Genomic DNA, 24,515 nt, shown 5'->3' with positions numbered 1-24,515 from the left:
GGCAGATGGCTTCCGACGCGGCTCCCAAACATCCAAAAAGCATGAGGAGGGAAGGAGCTCTTTCAGGCCTTCAAAAAAAGTAGACACCTGTGGTGGCTGTACTGTGCTAGGAATAGGCTTGTAGTTTTCCTCTAATGGCCGAAGCTCCTTTGGCCTGAAATAAACAAGACAGAAAACCAACCTTGTTGTGACTCTATAAAGACTGAACCTCCATGTTTCGGAGTTATTTTGATCACACAAAGTGAACACACAGACACATACACGCACAGTTTCCTCAAAGTCTGAACAATTGGAATATAAAGTTTGGTTTTCTTCTTGAAAAGTATGTAATTAAATTCAATAGAGGCCTATCCATGTCATGCAATTTTGTATGCATTAAAAATTAGTCAATGTTTAGTAACTTCAGATTGAGGAATGAAAAGCACATTCAATGCAATACTGGTATGGGTCTTTCTGTTCAATCATGCGTTCGTCATTTCATGGTCAATTTCACTGTCATATACGTCACTGGAAGGACAAACACAGGGGAAGATAAGTCATGCATAAAATGTGTTTGTGTATAAATTATTCAGCACTAATAGCTGCAATTTCGATCTCCGGGCTGCGGCCTTGGCTGAAGCAGAGCAAAAGATACAACAATAAAAGACACTGTGAATGGAATACTGTTGAACACTAAGTAAGCAACTCATTGCTCAACCAAAAGTAACAAGAAAAATCAACAATAACCTGAATAAGTGCGCAAAAACAGAATTCACCAACATTCATGACAGTTTGGGCTAAACTTATTATAACGTCTGTAACTAACCATCCCCTCAATAAAACAAACCAATGGTGGACAACCTGGTCAGCGTGGACATTTTGACTCTCTCTCTCAGGAGTTAGAACGAACCTAGTATGTAATGCCGACCAAAAACGTGCATTTTCTTTGGACGACACAAATGAAGCTTCCCCCAAGAGCTTATTCCTCCAATGCAATACCTCACTGGACTCAGTCCATGCAATGATAAAATGGACGTTCATTCAAGGTTTAATCATAACGATATTCGTTAAGATGAAGTTCAAGTTCACGTTTTAAGACTACACATGTAATTCATAAAGCGCGATACTAAAAGTAGTAGAATTTGCGAACAAAAACTCTTGCTCTTTTGACGCTGACATGAACTCTTATAATAACAAGGCCAGATATCGAATAAATAAACACTTCTGTGCCATCAACAAACAGTACACTTTGTATAAATGAAAACAGTAAAACTAACTTACTATGAGGCTGCTCCACATTGACCTGTACACATCCTGCCTGGTGGAACCCACGTGGTGCAGGATATGCACCATCCCCTTTGGCACGTCCGCGCTACAGACACAAAGGATGTAAAATATTGGTGAAATCAGAACTAACATTAGGGTGAAAATGGTGTTAACTCACTAGGACGTTGTATTCACCATGCATCACTGATCATCACTGTACATCTACAAAGTAGTCTATAAAACACAAGACAGTACGCGCAGCACGTTGATATTTTTTTTTTCGAGCTCAGCTAAATAACTGAAGCACGTGGGAATCTCATTATCACACCCAAATGAATAAATAGTTCCAAGTACACAAAGAGATCATGTTCTGACTTGTTGAAAGTACTTTATTACAGTGCCGTTCATTTTCTAGTACCAACGAAGTTTAGACAACAAAGGATTTAAAATGGCTTACCCAACATTTCTGAAAGCTTCCTCGAGGTTTGCCTTGCTTGCTGATGCCATTTTGTCAATGTGTCACGATGATCAGTACTCACGGAAACAAAAGAATTACATCGCCAAGACAAATAACTCTGTGCAACCTTCTTTAAAAAGTATGGGTCCTGTGGTACCCACATCATCCGAATCAGTATAAACAGTTTTATCCTTCTTTGAAAAATATGGGTCCTGTAGGATATACCCAGGTTGGTTGTCAGACATATCGCATTGAAAAACTCGTCCCTGGTCACTTCTAGGCTGGCGTCGTCGAGCTGCTGCGTTTTAAAAGAAGCCTTAATGGCATCGCAGTGACTTCCCTGTGGTTTCTTGAATTTTTTTTATGTCTTTGGCGTCAAGAACACAATCATCCGTAAAGATAACGCAAACGAACCTTGCCATGTCAGATGATGTCTTCCTTGTTCGCTTTTCTGAGGCTAAGTGACGATTGGAACAGCTGATTCAGGTACGAGAAGCGCGCCACGGTTATGACATTTGCGCATGCGCACACATGACAGTGCGTGTATTTGTCTTCAAAATATAAACATAAAATGAGAGAAGAAAACGATAGCCTAAATCAAGAGAAGTGGTGTTTTTTTTCTCCAACTATACTCAGTCCTGCAATTGTGCTGCTGGCGTCAACCACTGCGATTTCAATGTTGTGACAGCAACTTCGGCTTGTAGCTGTGTTGGAGGTAGACAGCAGACTGTCATCACGGATGTACACTATCACGCCAGCATGTGGACGGTTACCGGCACGGTTGGCCTAGTGGTAAGGCGTCCGCCCCGTGATCGGGAGGTCGTGGGTTCGAACCCCGGCCGGGTCATACCTAAGACTTTAAAATTGGCAATCTAGTGGCTGCTCCGCCTGGCGTCTGGCATTATGGGGTTAGTGCTAGGACTGGTTGGTCCGGTGTCAGAATAATGTGACTGGGTGAGACATGAAGCCTGTGCTGCGACTTCTGTCTTGTGTGTGGCGCAGTACGTTAAATGTCAAAGCAGCACCGCCCTGATATGGCTCTTCGTGGTCGGCTGGGCGTTAAGCAAATAAACAAATGTGGACGGTTCGTCGCGATATATAACCTTCGTGGTTGAAAACGATGTTAAACACCAAATAAAGAAAGAAAGATGTGGACGGTGAGTTTTGGTTGGGGAAGGGTTTCTGTCAAGAACTGTGAACTCAGGGAGACTGAAGTACTGTGGTTCATCTTGTTCGTGTTCCCAGCTTTCAAATATGAACATTTCAGCCCGTGACATAATTTATTCAAGCGAGGAAATCCTGTTCATTCTTAATAGTCTTCTTACCTGTTCAGCTGCTTGATCCTGTCTTTTTCACATCGTACGAAGTAGCAAAGTCTGCAAGACAGATGTTTTCCAACTCCTTTGGTCTTTCAGGATATCTATCGATCAGGCTTGTAATAGTCTCATATGTGTCCTTATATTTCATTGCTTGAAGCATGGTGGAATTCTTGAGCAGAACAACTCGCTGACAGGGGGGTGATGTGTTGACATAAATCACATCCCTAATTGTGCTCAAAGGCAGCTGCATCAGGAGATGGACAGCTTCCTGCACACTTCACAGTGGTTCAAGAATTCGTTTGTAATGTGTCAGAGTTTTTGTTTGACACTGTGGTTGCCACGTTTTGCCTCATCAGCGTTTTTCATATCACTTATGCCACACTGGCTATTGCTAATGTATGTCACCACGTACATTCCACAAGCATACTCATCCAGGACAAACTGCACATCTGTGTTGGCCATCCACACCTGAGTTAGAACATCATTTCTACTGTTCATGCGTGTCGCTGATGGTTCGCGTCGCAAAAAGATCTTGCAGCTGTCAAGGTCAGAACGAAATGCAAGGACGTACTGATTCTTATCAATGCCGACTCGTGCCAGAATTTCTCCGAAAGAAATGTTCTCACCCGGTTTCAATTTCTCTTTTGATGGCTCTCAAGTTTTCGGTGATGCCAGAATTCGCCTTTACTTCAGACTGAGTCAGTGGACGGAGCAAAACATTTTTTGGCATGGGGGGGGAGGGGAAAACCAAACCTGCACACAGGTTTTTTCACCTTTCTTGCATGACTTGGAATGCTTGTGCTTATGCAGGCTTGAAACGTCCTTCAAATCACCTTCAAATCACCCTCTTCATGCCTCTGGCATGTCAAACGTTTGTCACTACAATGAGGAAACGCTGAAGGTTTTATTCCGGGATGTTCCCCCGGACACGATTTTTAACTTTTTAAAAGAGATCAAGATTTGAAGTACCAGAAGTGTGATAGTGATTAATTTGTAGAACCTTCTTTTACAGTGATAGATCTGAATGTAAATAGTCTGAAACGTAGAACTTGCCACGTGAAGTGAAAAAGAAAATAACTGCATCGGTCTCGAATAGCAGCTAGCATCTGCTGAAGGGACATTAAAACCCAAAAACCAACCATGTCAAACGTTTGTCAAGGAAAGCCATCCCATCTTCATCAGAATCTGTATCAGTCTTTGGTGCATCTTCAATCCAGATCAGACAGTGAATGCGAGGGGACCCCCGCTGCTGAAATTCTACTCTGACAAAATGGTCCGTCACTCTTTTCCAAGAGGCTGCAGATCACACAGGATGACTTTTCTGAACAAGGCCCATGAACTCTGTAGTCAAAATGACGAGCCCAAGTCACGGGATCTTTTTATATCAACTGCGACTTCTCCTGTCAGGTCAGGTTGTGATGGTCATCATCAGTGGGGTCTACACTGTGCTCCATGCGGTACAGGACACGGAGAAGATCAAGCCACCTTAAATGTTTCAGCAGCTAAAAATGTAGCAAAGAAAGTTGGCCTACCAAGCTGCCAATCTCTTTCTGTTTTGCTTGCCCGGGATGTTCCCCCGGACAAGATTTTTAACTTTTTAAAAGAGATCAATATTTTGTAGAAGATTTAAAGTACCAGAAGTGAATGTGATTAATTTTTAGAACCTTCTTTTACAGTGATAGATCTAAATGTAAATAATATGAAACGTAGAACTTGCCACATGAAGGGAAAAAGAAAATAACTGCATCGGTCTCGAATAGCAGCAAGCATCTGCTGAAGGGACATTAACACCCAAAAACCAAACCAATCTGTTTTGCTTGCCAGTACGGGGGAGAGGATCGCAGTGTTTTGAGGACACGATAACCTCCATCGTGGCGCAGAAGATCTTCAATGGCACCATTTTATCAACACATTAATGGCACTACCGGCACGGTGGCCTAGTGGTAAGGCGTCCGCCCCGTGATCGGGAGGTCGTGGGTTCGAACCCCGGCCGGGTCATACCTAAGACTTTAAAATTAGCAATCTAGTGGCTGCAATGCGATTGGCCGCAACTTAAAACGAACATAACTTGGCTTACAATCATCAGATTTTAAAAATATAAAGTGAGATCTGATCAGTTCTGTACCTGCAATGTGTTAATGCCCTAAAGGATGTAACTAAATATGTAACTGGCATTTACTTGTTTTTCGTCGCGATATAACCTCGTAGTTGAAAACGGCGTTAAACACCAAATAAAGAAAGAATTTACTTGTTTTGTATGATATATTTGTGCATGTGCATGCATGTTACCGAGTGACTGACTGAGAGTGTGAGAGATTCTTTACGGCATGGGCATGGATCAAGATTAGAAAGAATGCACAAAAACAATATAATGTAAACCATAAAGTCAAATAATTACATCGTTTACAATTACATTTATTTATTGACTGACATCATGGACATGTCAACTAAAAAATTATTTCGAATCTTCGGCTGTGGCGGCGTCCGGCAGCTCACAAGCCGCTTCCTGTTCCCATGCCTGAAACATACAAATGCAAAATCTGCTTTATGAACGAAATATGTAGATGAATAAATACTTATGTGTAGTCAATTATTGTAGCCCAACTTATTTTACTTCAATATGACACATATCACCTCACCTCGGTGGCAGTGTGGATAAGGCGTCCGCCTTGAGTGTGGAAGGTCGGTGGTTCGAACCCTGGCCGAGTCAATTACCAATGACTTGAGTGGCGCACGTTAACTGTCAAAGCAGCACCGTCGCCGAGAAGCACTCTTAAATGAGCTTGTGTGTGAGACGTTAAAAACAAACAAAACAAAACAAAACCTTTCACACAAGTACAGTCTTTGCTACTTACATCTTCTGGCCCCGAAAGTGCCAGCTCCTCGGTGTCGTAGCCCTCGAGTGCAGTTTCGGCGTCGGCCAGCTTCTTTTTCCACGCCTTCTCCCACTCCGCATCCTCCTCCCAGTCATAGTCACTCACAACTTGAACTTGCCCCACATCCTGAAACTCGTCGCGATATAACCTTCGTGGTTGAAAACGACGTTAAACACCAAATAAAGAAAGAACATCCTGAAACATAAAAAATGCCATAGATGATTAATGTTGACAAATATCTACATGAGTAAGTACATGTAGTTCATCTTATTTTACTTTTAATAACAAACATCACAAAAATATAGCCTTGCTTATTATTATTGTGTTTCCGTTTCAACCAAATGTAATTAAATGCCAACCATGACATGAAGTCCTTCTTCTGTTTCTTAATCATGACTATGGTGCCGTGGAAGTGCAAAGAACTGTGTCGTTGTCTTTTCTGACTTGCGTCCAAGGAACCAAAAAGGCGCTCCGCAGTGAGGTTGTTGACTCCGCTGCCGGCAACTCTTTTTACCTCGTCTGTCATAGTCTCCTCCGTGCAGGAACGATTTCAGCTGTATTTCAATGCACTTCTTCATGCCTCTCAGAAGACTGACAAGGGTGTCTCGGAAGAACAGCGGCTCAGCTGGCTTTTTTGTTACTGTCTTCCACAGGAAGTTGTCTCGGTCAGGGGGGAAAATCTGGGAAGACTGGGTGATCCGATGACAACATCTCATCAGGAGCTTCGATCCAGTGATCAACAGCTGCTGCCATTGGTTGAATGTACTTGGGAAGATGGAGGTAGCTGACCGCATTGCTGGTCGCCATGTCCCAGTAAGGGCCCGTCAGCTGCACGAACATCACTGCGTATGCCTGGATCATGGAGCATAGCCTGTTATCTTCCAGGTCCAGTTTCAGAGACTTCACTGCAGTGTTGGGGACTTCCAGCTTGCTGATGAGACTGACAAGGTCCTGTCGGTGGTGCAACACAACAGCAGCACACTCGTACGCTGCATTAAACCGGTTGTCGCGGTAGGACTGGAGGAGGCATTTCTTTTTCTGCCCTCGGAGATGAGCCAGCCATTTGTCTCTTACTCCACACTAGGGCCCCATGAGACTGCAAGCCTTCCGCACACATCGTTGTGGTGGAAATTCAAATCGCCAATTGGAGAACTGTTGATGACCTTCTCGGCCAAGATGAATTTCGTCCACCTTGTACTGTTTGTGCTGCTCCTGCAAGAAGGCCTTCGAGTGGTACAGAAAGCCAAGCAAGGCATGTGCCATGCAGTGAAAAGAGTGAACATAGCTAGTTTCCTTTTCTCCAGCATCTTCCAGCATCTTCTCCCTCCAATCTCTCAACAGGTTGTCAGCTTTGCCTTCATTCGCTGCCCGATCACTCATAAAATATGACAGCTTTTGCAGCATGCGTGTGAAGAAATTGGAGTCAACCTCCTCGGCTTCCCCCGGACAAGATTTTTAACTTTTTAAAAGAGATCAAGATTTTTTACAAGATTTAAAGTACCAGAAGTGAAAATGATTAATTTTTAGAACCTTCTTTTACAGTGATAGATTTGAATGTAAATAGTCTGAAACGTAGAAGTTGCCATATGAAGGGAAAAGAAAATAACTGTATCGGTCTCGAATAGCAGCTAGCATCTGCTGAAGAGACATTAAACCCCAAAAACCAACCAACCAACCTCCTCGGCTGGTCCTGAGGAAGAGCCTGACATCTCAATTTCATTCAGACGTCCTTTCACATAATCAGCTATTGTTTCACCGGTCTCTTTTGCAACAAAGTTGTAGCCAAGGGGCAGCTCCTCGCCACTGTCCAGTGTGATTGATGATGTGATGATCTTCTTTTTGTCTCTTGAAGTTCCATCTTTTTTAATGCCAAAATTGGAACTTTCTTCAATCTTCTCCTTGTACATAACCTGCATGAGGAACTGAGCCGCGTCTGAGAAGTTAACAGCGGTCTGTTTAGATGGCAGTTGACCGAGAGGCACATCAACACCAACTAGATGTCTGAGTACTGCTCTGATGACAGGGGCAACGTTGGATGAGCTGACTTCAGAAGCCATGAGTTCTACTGTGCACGCTTTCACACTTGGTATAAACCTTCTGTCTTCATCTCGTGTGACAATCTCTATTGTTTCTTGGGGTAAGTCAGCTGTAACTTCACATCTGACATCTGTTGAAGCATTCTGTTCATTCTCCATCTGGCAGGTTTTAGATATCTCGGCATTCCTTTTCCGTTTGGAAGCACGCTTCTGAGCTCTAAGAAGCCTCTTCTTTACAACTGCATTGTTCTGTTTTTCCTTGTCCAGCCGTAGACGAAGAATTCTGTTTTGTGTAAGGGCGGTTGTAAGCTGTTGGCGTAAACTGTTCACAGTAGTTTCTTGCATCTTGAGATTCTCGTTTAGTCTCTTTTCTCGTTTGTTGACATTTCGTGGAAGGTAGTGCCCGTTTTTTTCGTGCAGTGAAGTAAGCTTGCATTGTTGATTCCCTATTTTGTCTTTGAGCATTGTTTCTCTTTTCTTCAAACAAATGACCTGCTGTGAAACTTTGTTGAAATGGGCATCTAAACGCTTTAACGGGGAAGAGCGTGGTTGGGTAGAAACATGGGTGGCAGTGGGTTCTGAAGCAGGTGGAACCACTGGAGAAAGATGTGGCTGATGTGATGGTGGGGTGGGGGGTGGAGGATGTGGCTGAAGAGATGGTGATGGGGGAGGTGGGGTAAATACTTGTGGCAGTGAGTGAGGATGAGCAGCTGACGCACATTGTGTGGAAGGCTGGAAAGCACGGAAAGGAGAATTCAAAAATGTTTCTTTCTTTTGTTTCCTCAAAGTCTTCAGTTTTGCCTTCATGCGAGTAATTCGCATTTTCGCCATTAGGATAGCATTGTCAGTTGTCTCAAAACATCCAACTTGGCGGAGAATACCACAAAAATCACTAGCCTCAGCAAGCTCCAGAGCTTTAGCGTTGGTGAATTGATTAATTGCTTGAATCATGGATTGCTTTAGAGAGAGAGAGAGAGAGAGAGAGAGAGAGAGAGAGAGAGAGAGAGAGAGAGAAACACAATAATAATAATACCAAAGCTTTCATTTTCTTGTAAATCATAAAAACAAATTTTTATCTTGGCCAAAAAAATATAAGTTAGTTTTCTGAGCAACAACAAAGGAATCAAAATGATGACTAGAGTGGAGCTGTGAAGCACATCAAACCTGCTCTCCCTTGTGGAACATTCCAAGTGCAAAGCCTCGACATCGTAGCGACCCGGTTCTAAAAATAGATCGTTGAGATTAGGAGTGTGTTCACTGTGGACTCGCCCAAACTGTCAGAACGATTCTAGTTTCAATGATTCTTCACATTCTTTTTCCGCAAATCTTGATCTATTCAAAGTACTGCGATCAGAACAGAAAACCAGTTACTAACATGAACTACACTGGAAAATATTGGAACCAGAATGTAGAACTCCAATCTCGCAAAAAAAAGTACGATCGAGAGGAGGGGGTGACCCGATGCAAATTAATATTCCGGGCGTTGTATTAATCATCCACAAATAAAATTCATAGCTCTAAACAGATAAGATAATAAGGAATCGGAATATATCCGTTATGTAATGGTACTAATAGCATAAATACCGTGATTCTTCAACTAACATGAAGTGTAACACTCACCGCCATTTTTCTGCTCTTTACAAGAAGACCGGAACGGTATAACGGGAGCCGAACGAAAGAGCAATCCTTTCTCTGATTGGTTGGCTTTACAGAAAGTCGATCCAATGACAAACCACGACGTAAAGCGAGTTTGAAAACGGAACCCGATTCCGGTGCAGACGACTTGAGCGTGCCGTTTCATGGCGGCCCCAACACGATCGCATTTTTATGCTCGGCAAACAATTTCACAGCGAAAACAACACGGATACACAACAAACTTTACAACTGTGTACTTTAAACCTTTATTGAAAACTTCTTTTCATTAAGCCTTCATACCGGCACGGTTGGCCTAGTGGTAAGGCGTCCGCCCCGTGATCGGGAGGTCGTGGGTTCGAACCCCGGCCGGGTCATACCTAAGACTTTAAAATTGGCAATCTAGTGGCTGCTCCGCCTGGCGTCTGGCATTATGGGGTTAGTGCTAGGACTGGTTGGTCCGGTGTCAGAATGATGTGACTGGGTGAGACATGAAGCCTGTGCTGCGACTTCTGTCTTGTGTGTGGCGCACGTTATATGTCAAAGCAGCACCGCCCTGATATGGCCCTTCGTGGTCGGTTGGGCGTTAAGCAAACAAACAAACAAACAAACAAATTAAGCCTTCATGCAAATGCTATCAAACTAGCAGTATTTCATCATTGGAGTGAGTTGGTGGAAATAAGTGTAAATTTCGCCCTGCAGTGGTAGGTGCTTTGGCATTGCTAAGCTAACTAACTAACTATTACTCTCTGTGTGTTGAACCATTTCGTAGACTCTACAGTGGCTTTAAGATACTATTTTGACATACTTTTCAAAATGACATTGATTTTATGCTCAACGAGCTACTAAGTACTTGCTTGTGAGCTATACCTGTTGCGTTTTTTGTTCTGAAGTGAAATCATTGAAAGGCATTAAAACATTAAACATAACCAGCAACGAGCAAGTCAGAAATAAAAGTATGATTCACAAAGAACTTACCTCGCAAAACGTGCGTTTTGGATTGCAGAAGGCAAACACGCTGTTTACTCCTGGATAGCCCCGGCAAATGTCTCCCGGTCTGAATGCTGCAGTGCTGCCATGTGGTCATGGAACCGTTGTGACTGATAAGTAGTCGCCATTTTAAGATAAACTGTCCAAGCGGAAGTAACAGATATCGAGGGGGAAGTAACGTCCAAGATTGGCGCATGCGCATTGACCACAATGAGAAGGATTGTTCAGCAGAGGTTTCAGTTCGTGACACCGGCTCTTGCCGCATGCCTGACAATTCATGTTTTGGCTCCACCGCGGCTTGATCAAGCTTCGAGCAGAAAGAGGTCATTTCATTGTCCAACGCATCAAAATGCGAGTTCCATTTGGTGTCCATCCGCTCCATAAAAGCCATTATTTTGTCCAAAACACTGGAGGGAGGATCATTTTCTTTGGCTTGTCTTTTATTTTCTTTGGCTTGTCTTTGACATCTGGGGTCCTGATTTGGCCTAAATGGTCCGCTGGACCCATTAAGCAACAGTTAACTAACTTTGACATCTACAGTGTCAGCCAATAATTGTATTTTCTCTGCATCAGAAACAGACCGCAACACGGTGGCCCAGTGAGCGGGAGGTCGTGGGTTCAAACCCCGGCCGGGTCATTCCTAAGACTTTAAAATTGGCAATCTAGTGGCTGCTCCGCCTGGCGTCTGGCATTATGGGGTCAGTGCTAGGACTGGTTGGTCCGGTGTCAGAATAATGTGACTGGGTGAGACATGAAGCCTGTGCTGCGACTTCTGTCTTGTGTGTGGCGCACGTTAAATGTCAAAGCAGCACCGCCCCGATATGGCCCTTCGTGGTCGGCTGGGCGTTAAGCAAACAATAAAACAAAGAAAAGAAAAAAGCCTGTGGTGCTGTATTTATCATAGTCTGTGGTGCTGTATTTATCATAGTCTGTGGTGCTGTAATTTTTTTTTACACATGTTCCGCCATCCAGATGTGTTAGGCAATGACCTGCTTTGGATGAACTCAAAAACAGCCCTACAGGATGCAGTGTACAGCCGTTGCTAGAAACAAGCAACTCAAAGCTGCCCTCCACCAATCGTGTGAATAGCTGACAGAGGCTGCGCTGAAAACACCCCCGTGTTTCACCATTTTCAAAGGTGGACTTGCCACTGGTTTTACTGACACTCCAGTGATTACATCACGGGCAACCGGGGTCACCCTAACTCCGGTACCAAAACTGTTTTAAGATGCTGTTTGATATCTAGAAGAGCTACAGGCATGAAACTTTGCCAAAAGATGCATGAGATGGTCTAATTTGTTTTGATATTAATAGATTTTCTTTCAAAATGATGAAAAGGTGTACAAAAATTAATTAAATACAAAATAAAATGTTGCGGCAGAGGGAAAAAAAACATATTTTGTGTGACTGATTGTCACCAAATAAAAAGAGGCTGAAATACAATATTTTAAACACAGAACAAGAAATGGGGTAGTTATATCATGAAGTAGGATTTTTATCCTATAACCTCAAGTTTGTCTGTAATTGACCGACAGTTTTTTTACAAAAGTTAGTAAAAATACAGATATTAAAAGGTCCATAACTATGTTAATATCTTTCAAAATTATTAAATCCTACTTCATGATATAGGTATAATATCAGAAAACAAAGTTTGGTGAAAATGTGTTAATAATTAAAGAAAATAAATGGAATTAAGTGTATGAGCATGCTCGTTTTCGACAAACTTTTGACATACAAAAAAGAAAGTTATATGAGTTATGACTCACCAGATAGACATCTAAAATCCCCCAGCTTCATAAGGATGACCCTCCCTTGCTGCCTGGTGCTCTTCAATACCCAGCCTGAGTTGTCGCCTTGCTTTACGGATCTCCTTGGTTGCCAGTTTAGCTTGACGCTGAGCATTTTGTATCCGAAATACATCAGTCTGTGCGCAGTACAAGCGACAAAAATGTCCCGATTCCATGTCCATTTTGCGCAGAACTTCCATCAAGCTTGTGCATCCATCATTTAAACACAGATACTGCAACAGCTGTTTCCACTATTTTGAGCCCTTGGGTCTTTTTCTTGGGACATAACATCCAGATCATGTTGTTCCCCAGGCTTTCATTTTGATTTTGTGGCAATTTTACAGAAGCTGAGTTTTGCACAGGTCTTTCCAAACTGGTTTTACCACATCCATAACAGCAGATGGTAAATAACTGCTTGAATGGGTATAAGGTTTTCTTTCTTGTTCAGCTTTCAGATAGGGACACCAGCTTGCATCACAAAAGCTATGTGTGGGATCTTCATCAGAAGACTTTTTGTGGAAAAAAACTGCCCATACAGCTTTCCGCATGCTTACAATATCATTTGGGTGCGCTCGTATAGCATTTCCAAATTCTCCATACGGCTTCTGATCACACACTTTCTTGTATGTGTTTGTATCCCCATCGCCCACACATCCTGTGTACCAAAGCCTATACTGGGCAATTGATCTGTTAAAAATGTCACATTGTCCCAGCTGCTTCCATCCCCCCGCTAGACCCTTCATATGTCAATGTGCACTCTTGAGCATGGTATGCATGCCACAATCTAAATTTTTCGGAATTGGGGTCTTGCTTTTTCCAATAGTCGCATGACTTGCATGACTTGGATTTTGTTCCTGTGTCCAGTACCTAATTCCTTTCTGCATGCCTATAGTTGTCACTACACCTTGCTTCGATGAATGTCCTCTGGTCATCCAAGTTCCTTCTGTAGAAACATTGATATCTCGAACATTATCATCGGTCTCCCCTGCTTCATGCAGCTAGCATCTGCTGAAGGGACATTAAAACCCAAAAACCAACCAATCAACCCCTGCTTCATCATACTCAGCTTCTGCTGCTGCCTGCATACTGATTTTTTGTACAGATGTTGTGGCTTGGTGTATTGTTTTCTGTATAGCTCTAGAACTACTTATACCCACTAGTTTAGGCAGATTCATTATGCCACAGAAAGTTTCTAGTTCAGATCCGTCAGCTCCTACACATCTCATAGCAAACCGCAACACGGTGGCCTAGTGGTAAGGCGTCCGCCCAGTGAGCGGGAGGTTGTGGGTTCGAACCCCGGCCGGGTCATACCTAAGACTTTAAAATTGGCAATCTAGTGGCTGCTCCGCCTGGCGTCTGGCATTATGGGGTTAGTGCTAGGACTGGTTGGTCCGGTGTCAGAATAATGTGACTGGGTGAGACATGAAGCCTGTGCTGCGACTTCTGTCTTGTGTGTGGCGCACGTTATATGTCAAAGCAGCACCGCCCTGATATGGCCCTTCGTGGTCGGCTGGGCGTTAAGCAAACAAACAAACAAACAAAACGGCCCTGATATGGCCCTTCGTGGTCGGCTGGGCGTTAAGCAAAAAAAAATAAAAAATCTCATAGCAAATGCCGCTCTTTGATTTATGGTGTTGACAACAGAATTGCCAACAGGAATCTGGGGGGAAGAGGAGAAAGTTTGCTGCCTATCACAGTGTTGATTCACACAATGGAAAGCAAAGGTGCTTGCTAGACCCTTTCTTTCCGGGATGTTCCCCCGGACAAGATTTTTAACTTTTTAAAAGAGATCAAGATTTTTTACAAGATTTAAAGTACCAAAAGTGAAAGTGATTAATTTTTAGAACCTTCTTTTACAGTGATAGATCTGAATGTAAATTGTCTAAACGTAGAACTTGCCACATGAAGGGAAAAAGAAAATTACTGCATCGGTCTCGAATAGCACCTAGCATCTGCTGAAGGGACATTAACCCTTTGCCTCCCGCATTCTGAGAGCCTGTTGCTTATCTATTTCCCAGTGCAAGGGGAGTAACTCCGTACAAGGCACCCGGTTACCAACTTTAAAAAATCATATAAAAATAACTACTGTTCACATTTTAGTGTAGTTTGGATCTAAAAATTGCTGAAAGATTTAACTTCTTTAAAATGAAACACCAGGAGAGTTTTACCTTAATCCACAGCTTGGAAAAAAATGATAAAGTTGACTGATGCAAAAAATCCACGTTTTCAGAATATATTCTAGTCCCCTTCTCTTGCTTTTTTAGGCACAAAAATGTTCCAAGTGGCAAAATTGTAAATTATACACAACTGCTAGTCAGTCAGCAACATCATTTGATAAAAATAACAGTTATTATAATGGTGCTAGGTGTTTTTTCAGGACCAGTTTGTATTACGTTACACAATGCTCATTTCGAAAGTATCAGTGATATGACATTCTGTTATTAGAGTTAATAAAAACTATACAAAACTTTGCGTTGTTGGCTTGCTAATTTTGTCAGTCACTAAAATTAACAGAAGATGCACATAAGAGACAAAGTAGTTAGTGGATGGACTGAGCCAGGTGCTGGTGGAACTCTGCGAAACATTCTCCTTTGCACAAGTGAAGATCGCAGATAACACACCCAAAGACAGTTTCGGGGACCGACAGGTGTCACACCAACATCGAACTTTTTTGGCTGGACAGGAGTAGTTCTATCACTCCACCTTGTTGTCAGTTCATTACGATTCTGTTTTGACAGCCGGTTTTTTTTTCAACGAGGATTTGGAGCAGCAAGAACAGGTAAAATTATATCACTGTCACCACTATCACCATGGTTATCACTATCACGATCACTGTCACTCGATTCAAATTCCCTCAGAAGCTGTTCATCGTTCACAACAACATCTAGGTCAATGTCACTTTCGTCCTTCTTGTTAATTTCGTCCAAAGAAAACCCCTCAAAACCACCTTCTTCACTATCACTCTCGCCCATGATGGCACGCCAGAAGTCGCCATTGCTAAGATTCTCCATTTTGGCCACACACAAAATTGACAAACTTTAAAAAATCACAAAAATCGAACCACTTTTAGTTTTGCCATGCAGTTTTCACAGGAAAACACCTTACTTCCTCCGGAAACGGAAGTGCGTATTAGCGGTATTGAATGATGGGATAGGTCAAAGCGAAACCGAAAGTAAGCGACCTGGTGTTTAGCGGCCGCTATCGGGCGTTACGGGAACTATAAAAGGCTCATTTTGCGGGCGCTAGCGGGCGCTGCGGGAGGCATTGGGTTAAAAACCAACCAACCTAGACCCTTTCTTTCTACTTCATACAGACGTTGCACAGCATGAAAGCAAAAGCTACACACTAAATTTGCTGAAATGTTCACCTAGAATTTTGATGTCAACCAGTGTCAACATCATCGGCAATGACAGCTGTCTTCTCGAGACTCCAGTCTGGCATCGACAAATCTCTTTTTGTTGATGATTTTCAAATTTCTGCCAAGGGAAGAACATTTGCTGGGGTTGAACGGCAGCTTCAGCTGTGTATTTCCAAAATTCAAAAATGGGTTCAAGAGAACGGGTTCAAATTTTCCCTGGCTAAAACAGAATGTATTCATTTCCACAGGAAAAAAACATCAAGTTCTTCAGCCTTCTCTTTTCATAAACAACCATAAGATTAAAGTTTCTAAACAAGTCAAATTTCTTGGTCTGATTTTTGACAGCAACCTTACTTTTTTACCCCACATCAAGTATTTAAGAACCAAATGTCAAAAGGGTCTCAACGTTCTCAAAGTTATTAGTCACACGGATTGGGGGGCTGATAGAGCAACATTGTTACGTCTGTATCGGTCTCTTGTCCGTCCACAGCTGGACTACGGTTGTATTGTTTATGGTTCTGCAAAGAGAAATGTCCTCAAGGCCTTAGATCCCATCCATCATCAGGGTCTGAGAGTTTGTTTGGGTGCTTTTCGCACAACACCAGTGGATAGTTTGTATGCCGAGTCGCGAGAACCTCCTCTGGAGATCCGCAGACTCCGGCTTTCCATGAACTACTACCTTAAGCTAAAGGCAAACCCCGAAAACCCTGCTCATGAATGTGTTATTAATCCCATTCTGAAGGACAAATTTTTAGCCAAACCTACTGAAATACCAACTTTCGGCATACGTATGCTTTCTGAATGTGAAAGGGCTGTTATAGATATTGATTCCGTCTGTGACGATCCTTTGACAACAAACACTCCACCCTGGCAGTTGGAAAACCCAACCGTCAATTTTTCCCTAACTTCTTTCAAGAAGAATGAAACCTCGGACTCTGTCTTTAGGCAGCTGTTTCTTGAACAGTGCTCAAAGTACACAGAGTATGAATTTATTTTTACTGACGGCTCTCTCAAAGATGATTCAGCTGCTGCGGCAGCAGTTTCTAACAAGAAATTACATCAACCACTTCAACTCCGGATCCCTAATGGTTCGTCGGTGTATTCGGCGGAACTTAGGGCCATCATTTTGGCATTAAAATTAATTTATCAATCCAGACATCAGTCTTTTTTTATTGTATCTGATTCGCTTTCAGCTCTTGAAGCGATATCCACCAGAAAGTTTACTCATCCTTTTTTAGTCGACATTCACGACCTTCATACTAAGCTTATTTCTGAAGGCAAGATTATCAATTTTATGTGGGCGCCCAGTCATATGGGCATAAATGGCAACGAGGTTGCTGACAAGGCAGCAAAGGATGCTCTAGATTTGGCGGTTCCTCGTCCCCCTGAGCAGTCTGTTCCTTTTACTGACTTGCGTAGGAAGACACTTTGTTACAGCTTAAAACTCTGGCAAGACCGTTGGTCTGCCTGCACGGAAAACAAATTGTATAAAACTCTTCCTGACCTTTTAAAGCCACTTCCTTTAGTGGCTTCAAGTAGAAAAGAAGAAAGTGTTTTGGCCAGGTTACATACTGGTCACACTTATCTCACTCATGTTCATCTGCTTAAAAGAGAAGAGGCACCATGGTGCCACGCCTGTGATACTGGTTTTACTGTGAGTCATTTTCTCACCGAGTGTGCTGATCTGTATGATCAACGAGAAAAGTATTTTGGCACCTCGAGCTTGAAAAGTATTTTTACAGAGGTCAGCTCTTCAGCTCTTTTTGAGTTTTTAAAAGAGTCTGGTCTTTATTTTAAGATTTGAATTTTAAAACAACCTAGTTTATTTGACATATAGGGTTTTGCTTTGACTTTTTGGTTGCCTTCGGGTGACGTTACGGATTTTATGTATTAGAAGTGTTTTAATCTAAAAATGTGCAATGATTAACTTGTGGGGTCCTGATTTGGCCTATTATGGTCCGCTGGACCCGAAAAGCAACAGCTAACTAACTAACTAAGGCCTTAGATCCCATCCACTATCAGGGTCTGAGAGTTTGTTTGGGTGCTTTTCGCACAACACCAGTGGATAGTTTGTATGCCGAGTCGCGAGAACCTCCTCTGGAGATCCGCAGACTTCGGCTTTCCATGAACTACTACCTAAAGCTAAAGGCAAACCCCGAAAACCCTGCTCATGAATGTGTTATTAATCCCATTCTGAAGGACAAATTTTTAGCCAAACCTACTGAAATACCAACTTTCGGCATACGTATGCTCTCTGAATGTGAAAGGGCTGTTATAGATATTGATTCTGTCTGTGACGATCCTTTGACAACAAACACTCCACCCTGGCAGTTGGAAAACCCAACCGTCAATTTTTCCCTAACTTCTTTCAAGAAGAATGAAACCTCGGACTCTGTCTTTAGGCAGCTGTTTCTTGAGCAGTGCTCAAAGTACACAGAGTATGAATTTATTTTTACTGACGGCTCTCTCAAAGATGATTCAGCTGCTGCGGCAGCAGTTTCTAACAAGAAATTACATCAACCACTACAACTCCGGCTCCCTAATGGTTCGTCGATGTATTCGGCAGAACTTAGGACCATCATCTTGGCATTAAAATTAATTTATCAATCCAGACATCAGTCTTTTTTGATTGTATCTGATTCGCTTTCAGCTCTTGAAGCGATATCCACCAGAAAGTTTACTCATCCTTTTTTAGTCGACATTCACGACCTTCATACTAAGCTTATTTCTGAAGGCAAGATTATCAATTTTATGTGGGCGCCCAGTCATATGGGCATAAACGGCAACGAGGTTGCTAACAAGGCAGCAAAGGATGCTCTAGATTTGACGGTTCCTCGTCTCCCTGAGCAGTCTGTTCCTTTTACTGACTTGCGTAGGAAGACACTTTGTTACAGCTTAAAACTCTGGCAAGACCGTTGGTCTGCCTGCACGGAAAACAAATTGTATAAAACTCTTCCTGACCTTTTAAAGCCACTTCCTTTAGTGGCTTCAAGTAGAAAAGAAGAAAGTGTTTTGGCCAGGTTACATACTGGTCACACTTATCTCACTCATGTTCATCTGCTTAAAAGAGAAGAGGCACCATGGTGCTACGCATGTGATACTGGTTTTACTGTGAGTCATTTTCTCACCGAGTGTGCTGATCTGTATGATCAACGAGAAAAGTATTTTGGCACCTCGAGCTTGAAAAGTATTTTTACAGAGGTCAGCTCTTCAGCTCTTTTGGGGTTTTTAAAGGAGTCTGGTCTTTATTTTAAGATTTGAATTTTAAAACAACCTAGTTTATTTGACATATAGGGTTTTGCTTTGACTTTTTTGTTGCCTTCGGGTGACGTTACGGATTTTATGTATTAGAAGTGTTTTAATCTAAAAATGTGCAATGATTAACTTGTGGGGTCCTGATTTGGCCTATTATGGTCCGCTGGACCCGAAAAGCAACAGCTAACTAACTAACTAAGTACTGCCATCTGCCGCAAGTCTCGTATTCGGCAGCTAACGAGATTTACAGCACGGTGAAGGTCTGAAGGTGATAGGTTGCCGTTTTCCAGTTTCTCTTGCAGCTCGTCCACTGTTTTGGTTTCCGTGTCCAATCGCATTTTGGTCTCTTTCAGTGTAGGCGTCCGCTCGTTGTCGAAGAGATCCTCGTCTCCATGACTGTCGCTCAAACACGAATGGATCTTCTTGGAATCAAATGAAATCTTCACAGTGCTGGTTGTTTGTGAGAGGGTTTCTATACACTGCTGCATAATCCCAGGCTTTGCCTCTCCGACATTCTGTGTTTCCAAGCAGTTGACTGATGGTACAATGAAATTTACCTTTGATTCTGATGACAGGCATCTCCCAGAGTCAGCCGAACCTTCAACAACTTGACCTAGTCCTTTCGGGCCACCCATGAATCGAAGTAGCTTCCCACCAAAAAGGCATCGGTCTCGAATAGCAGCTAGCATCTGCTGAAGAGACATTAAACCCCAAAAACCAACCAACCATCCCACCAAAAAGCTTGTAAGCTGTTTGCCAAAACGTTTTGGTCTGACTTGCGAATCTCATTCCACATGTTTTCTTTGTAGAATAGAAAGTGGCAACGTCTAGAAAGAGAAGGAGTGCAATGTTGTCAAGTGGTAGTGTGCCGTCAGCAATTATTTCATGTAGGGATATCCAAGCCGACAGAAGACCCTGATCTTTCAAGCGAGCTGCAGCTTTTAGCCACAACGGTACAAAGTCGTCCTCTTCTTTTTTGGGGGGGCCTTCTTCTTTTTTGGGGGGGCCTTCGGGACTCGCTGCGCATGCTTCATATTTGAAAGCAAATGTTTCCCTGTTTTTTCATCAATGGTCAATTGACGAAATTTGGGCTGTTTATCTGAATGATTTGACTCCAGGTGTTCTTTGACGACTCTGATTGAGTCAAATTTGCCCTCGCAGTAGTAGCATCTGATGTCCATCAGCTGGAACAAGGAACAACACATTCTTAAAATAGTTATACCCATGCTATAGTGAAAGCAATGTTTTGGCATTTCAACATCAAGTCAAGAGTTCAAAGGGTGAAATTCAAACTGAAGACCCCGGGCATCAGCACATTGAGGTATACAGAAATGCGCTTTATAAATGCAATTAATTCTTCTTCTTCTTCTTCTTCTTCTTCTTCTTCTTCTTCTTCTTCTTCTTCTTCTTCTTCTTCTTATATTAGTAGTAGTAGTAGTATTACTACAATGCAAAGACATTGCTGTGTTTTCTCAAGAGTATGTCATACATTGCACATCAATCAAACTGGGCTTATAGCATGCATAAATCAAACACAAAGACGTCTTTCTCTTTTTGTTCTGGACTTTAGCCCTTTAGCTGTTCTGGGCTGAAATGAGATGGACTTTAGCCTTCAATACATAGTGCAATGAATAAAGTGAATGCTGATGCCCGGGCAAGTACGGAGATCTAAAGCAGACATAGATTTTCTATTGATGCAAAAAGCGAGAAGAGTGTTGGGTTTAATGCGTGAATATGCCAGAGTGCAAAATATAACGAGAAAACAGACGAAAATGGTCCTAAAAAGTAAACAATCTTGACCGTAGCCATCCAAATCTGGTCCGCATCCGGACTTTAGCTCCCGACTGACGGTTTCATTGCAAGTTTTTGCCACAAATACAGCATCAGCCATCATAAAATTATAGCAGACGTTACCTGACATCTGTCTACAAACGCTCGGGTGCAGCACAGGGTGTAAACCGGGGTTTACTTTGAGAAAACAGGAAAAAACTTACCAAGCATCTGCCCGTGCGTGCTCCCGGAAGTGAATCTTGACCGATTTTGCCCTAGCCTACTCTATACGGTGTGCAAATGCTCCTTCCTTGGCACGTTGTTATCCTGCAGTTTGTTAGAGTTTCTGAAGCCAAAGACTCCATGCTGTACCCTTTCTGATATTCTTCTCACAACTTGCTGCAATGGAGACTGTGGTTTATGAACCAACGTCTTCAAATGTCAAAGAAAATTTTCAAATGAAAATGCTGAATATGAATCAAGAGGCCCAAAGAGTTTAACATCATTTGCAAGATGCAGTAAACCATGTACATTGTATACTATGAATTCACCACCATATATATATATGAATAGCCTGTTCAACAAAGCCACACAACAAGCCTTGAGTTCTGTAAAGAACAGGACTAGCAAGACAATGAATGCCAACAAACAGCAGCAAGAAATGTTTATATACTGTTCAAAAAAAGAAACGCATAGTTGCTACTTGCCAAATTTGTTTTATTTTTCGAAAAAATTAACAGAAAATCCAATATTTAGATTATTTGTTTGAAATTTGGTATGGACACAGTTGAATGCACACACAGTTCATTTGCATCTTCAAATCAATCAGTCAATCAATACGATTGGGTGCCGAGGCTGTCAAGTCAGTAGGGGGTGTGACTGCCTTGAGCAGCAACAACTGCCCGGCACCTTCTGGGCATGGACTGGATCAGATGCCGGATATCTTGCTGTGGGATGGTGTCCCACTCCTCCTGAAGTGCCTGCAATAGATCGCGGTGATTTGCCGGCGCTTCTTCTCGCCTGCGCACACGTCTGTCCAATTCATCCCAGAGGTGTTCTATCGGGTTCATGTCTGGCGACATGGATGGCCAGGGAAGCACCTGGACATGGTGGTCGGTGAGAAACTGGGTGGTGAGTCGTGCTGTGTGCGGGCGAGCGTTGTCCTGCTGGAATATGGCATCCTGGTCAGACAGAAGAGGAAGGGCGTGTGGGCGCAGAATTTCCTCCACGTATCGCTGGGCAGTTATGCGCCCTTGGACGTGCACCAGGGTGCTCCTTCCAGCGGTATTGATCGCCCCCCACACCATGACGCCTCCACCACCATGAACGGGTGCCTCATCCACACAGTTGGGCGCGTAACGTTCGTTTACTCTCCGGTAGACCCTCCTCCGACCATCATGTCGCTGGAGCAGGAAGTAGGACTCGTCGCTGAACCACACGTGTCTCCAGTGATTCCGGACGGTCCAGCGAAGGTGCTGGTTGCCCCACTGCACTCGGTTCTGGCGATGGCGGCGGGTGAGGACAGCTCCTCTGTGAGGTCTGCGAGCTCTCAAACCAGCTTCATGCAGGCGGTTCCGCACGTTCTGGTCCGATAATCGGTGTGGCCCGGGGAGAGCAACATGTACATAAAGTACCTATGGCAGAGTGAATGGGACGAATGTGAAGAAAATAAACTTCATAAGATCGTCCCCCAGCTGTCGGACAGTCTACCCCAATGTCGCCTCAACAGGAAAGAAGAGACAGTTCTCTGTCGCTTACACATTGGGCACAGTCACATTACACATTCGTATCTGCTGAAAGGTGAAGATCCACCATACTGTTTTGGATGTGACGAACCATGGACATTAGAACATGTTCTCACAAAATGTGTAGACGTTCAAGAATTTCGAGACAAACACTACAATGCGGAAACACTGAAGGTTTTATTCCGGGATGTTCCCCCGGACAAGATTTTTAACTTTTTAAAAGAGATCAAGATTTTTTACAAGATTTAAAGTACCAGAAGTGAAAATTATTAATTTTTAGAACCTTCTTTTACAGTGATAGATTTGAATGTAAATAGTCTGAAACGTAGAACTTGCCATATGAAGGGAAAAGAAAATAACTGCATCGGTCTCGAATAGCAGCTAGCATCTGCTGAAGAGACATTAAACCCCAAAAACCAACCAACCGGGGAGAGCCTGGACAGAAGATGATGCCGACAGGAAACGATTCCGGAGGTGGCGGAGCCGTATGAAGCGGTCGTGAGCAGCAGTTGTCGCCCTTGGTCTTCCCGCTCGTGGCAAGTCAGCAACGGAGCCAGTGGCTTGAAACCTGACCCACAGTCTACTGATGGTGCTCTGGGACACGTGGAAGTGCCTGGCGATTGCACTTTGACTTTGGCCTGCTTGTAAACGACCCAATGCAATTTGGCGGTCTTCTCTGCTCAATCGGGCCATCTTTCGTCGCTGAATTGTCGTCTGATTTCTTTGTGGCGAACAATCCGCTTTTATGGGTTTTGGAAGACATGGTGAGAGCTCAATATTCCCCGAGTTTCACGAGATTACACTGAAGCATGACGAGTGGTCATGCCAAATGAGCAATTTTGACATTGTAGCCACTGATAACGCATGCGTCACGTGCAGAGCTCACTTGTGGCAATGGACGAAAGGTCGACGACCAGATAAACATTTTCTGCAGTTTGGTGGATATCCTTGTAGCCATATAACTAAATTAACCAAATATTACAAGCTATGCGTTTCTTTTTTTGAACAGTATACATTGCACGAGACAATCTTCCCCTAAGAGCAACAACACCACTGAAGAGTAAAAACTGCCTGAATTCAGTTGCTTTCCATCGGTCAACCTCGTCCAAACCACGACATTTCCGTGAAAATTCTCGTGGAATGTAGTCTCTAAAACACTGCAAACTGTGTGAGATTTGATTAATCCCCACCTGACCTAACCTCAATCCTTTACTTACTGGTGAACGCAGCCAAACTGTTAAAAGTCTACGCATCACTCCAAGACACACCATGTGCGTGTATTCATATGGGAATTGTGTAACCATTTTTATGTCCAAAATCTGAAGCAAAGGTGATGGTACAGGGCTAGTATGATGAGGACCATTTGTCTGGGCTCCATGCTGAAAGCTTTCATCTGTTCTTACTGCTGCTCTCATCTCAGGAAATGTCATTCTCCCCAGCCAAAATCCCCACTGCTCACATTTCTCACAGCCATGATAACCAGTGTGTCCTTTTATCCGTTTAATAAAGGGCCTGGCGGGTGCATCACAAGCAAAGCAAGATCATAATTTAATATATGTTGGTATGTCCTGTCCATCAACAGCAAAGTTAACAGGTTCCTCTCTCAGAGTGAGCATCTCTTCTGAAAAATCATGAAGATATTCTTCCAGAATTTGTGGCTTTTTCTCACCACAGTATAAACCTATCAAAAATGGCTTTGACTGTATAGGGCTGCAAATCCTCCCGAGAATGGGCCAGAATTGTGTAGATGCAGACTCGAATAGTGGAAGGCCATCAATGTTAATTTGTGGAAAAATGTCAGTGGTTGGGTCGGCGTCCCAGCTGCAGCCCATGCGCGGTCGGGGAGGATCTTCTTAGCATCGGTCTTGGCTAAGGTTTTCTTGCTCCTCATCAGAGCTGACTTGAACCTGTAGGAGGCGAACTTACAAATAATGGCTCTGCTGTAAGTGTCACCTGGTCCCGGTCTCCTCCCAACTCGGTGACTCCTGTCGAGCATGTCCTCGGTGAGCTCGACGCCTACCGCCTTGCCGACAGCCTTGATGACG

General features: G+C 43.2%; 1 protein-coding gene and 1 pseudogene across 1 annotated transcript; both read right to left on the bottom strand.

The window, feature by feature from the left end:
• Nucleotides 1-6,935: 6,935 nt before the first annotated feature.
• LOC138946773 (uncharacterized) lies at nt 6,936-8,278 on the bottom strand. The gene is made up of 2 exons (XM_070318176.1): nt 7,574-8,278; nt 6,936-7,340 (listed from the first exon to the last, which is right to left on the bottom strand). Exons 1-2 carry the CDS (start codon nt 8,276-8,278, stop codon nt 6,978-6,980), a joined length of 1,068 nt encoding a protein of 355 aa, XP_070174277.1. The 3' UTR covers nt 6,936-6,977.
• Nucleotides 8,279-15,739: 7,461 nt separating this feature from the next.
• On the bottom strand, nt 15,740-24,026 carry LOC138946772 (uncharacterized; annotated as a pseudogene).
• Nucleotides 24,027-24,515: the final 489 nt, after the last annotated feature.

The sequence above is a fragment of the Littorina saxatilis genome, linkage group LG14 (genome assembly GCF_037325665.1).
Source record: "Littorina saxatilis isolate snail1 linkage group LG14, US_GU_Lsax_2.0, whole genome shotgun sequence".
Taxonomy (NCBI): Eukaryota; Metazoa; Mollusca; class Gastropoda; order Littorinimorpha; family Littorinidae; genus Littorina; species Littorina saxatilis.
Note: the sequence above shows the minus strand (reverse complement) of the source record. Positions and strands in the feature narration are given on the sequence as shown.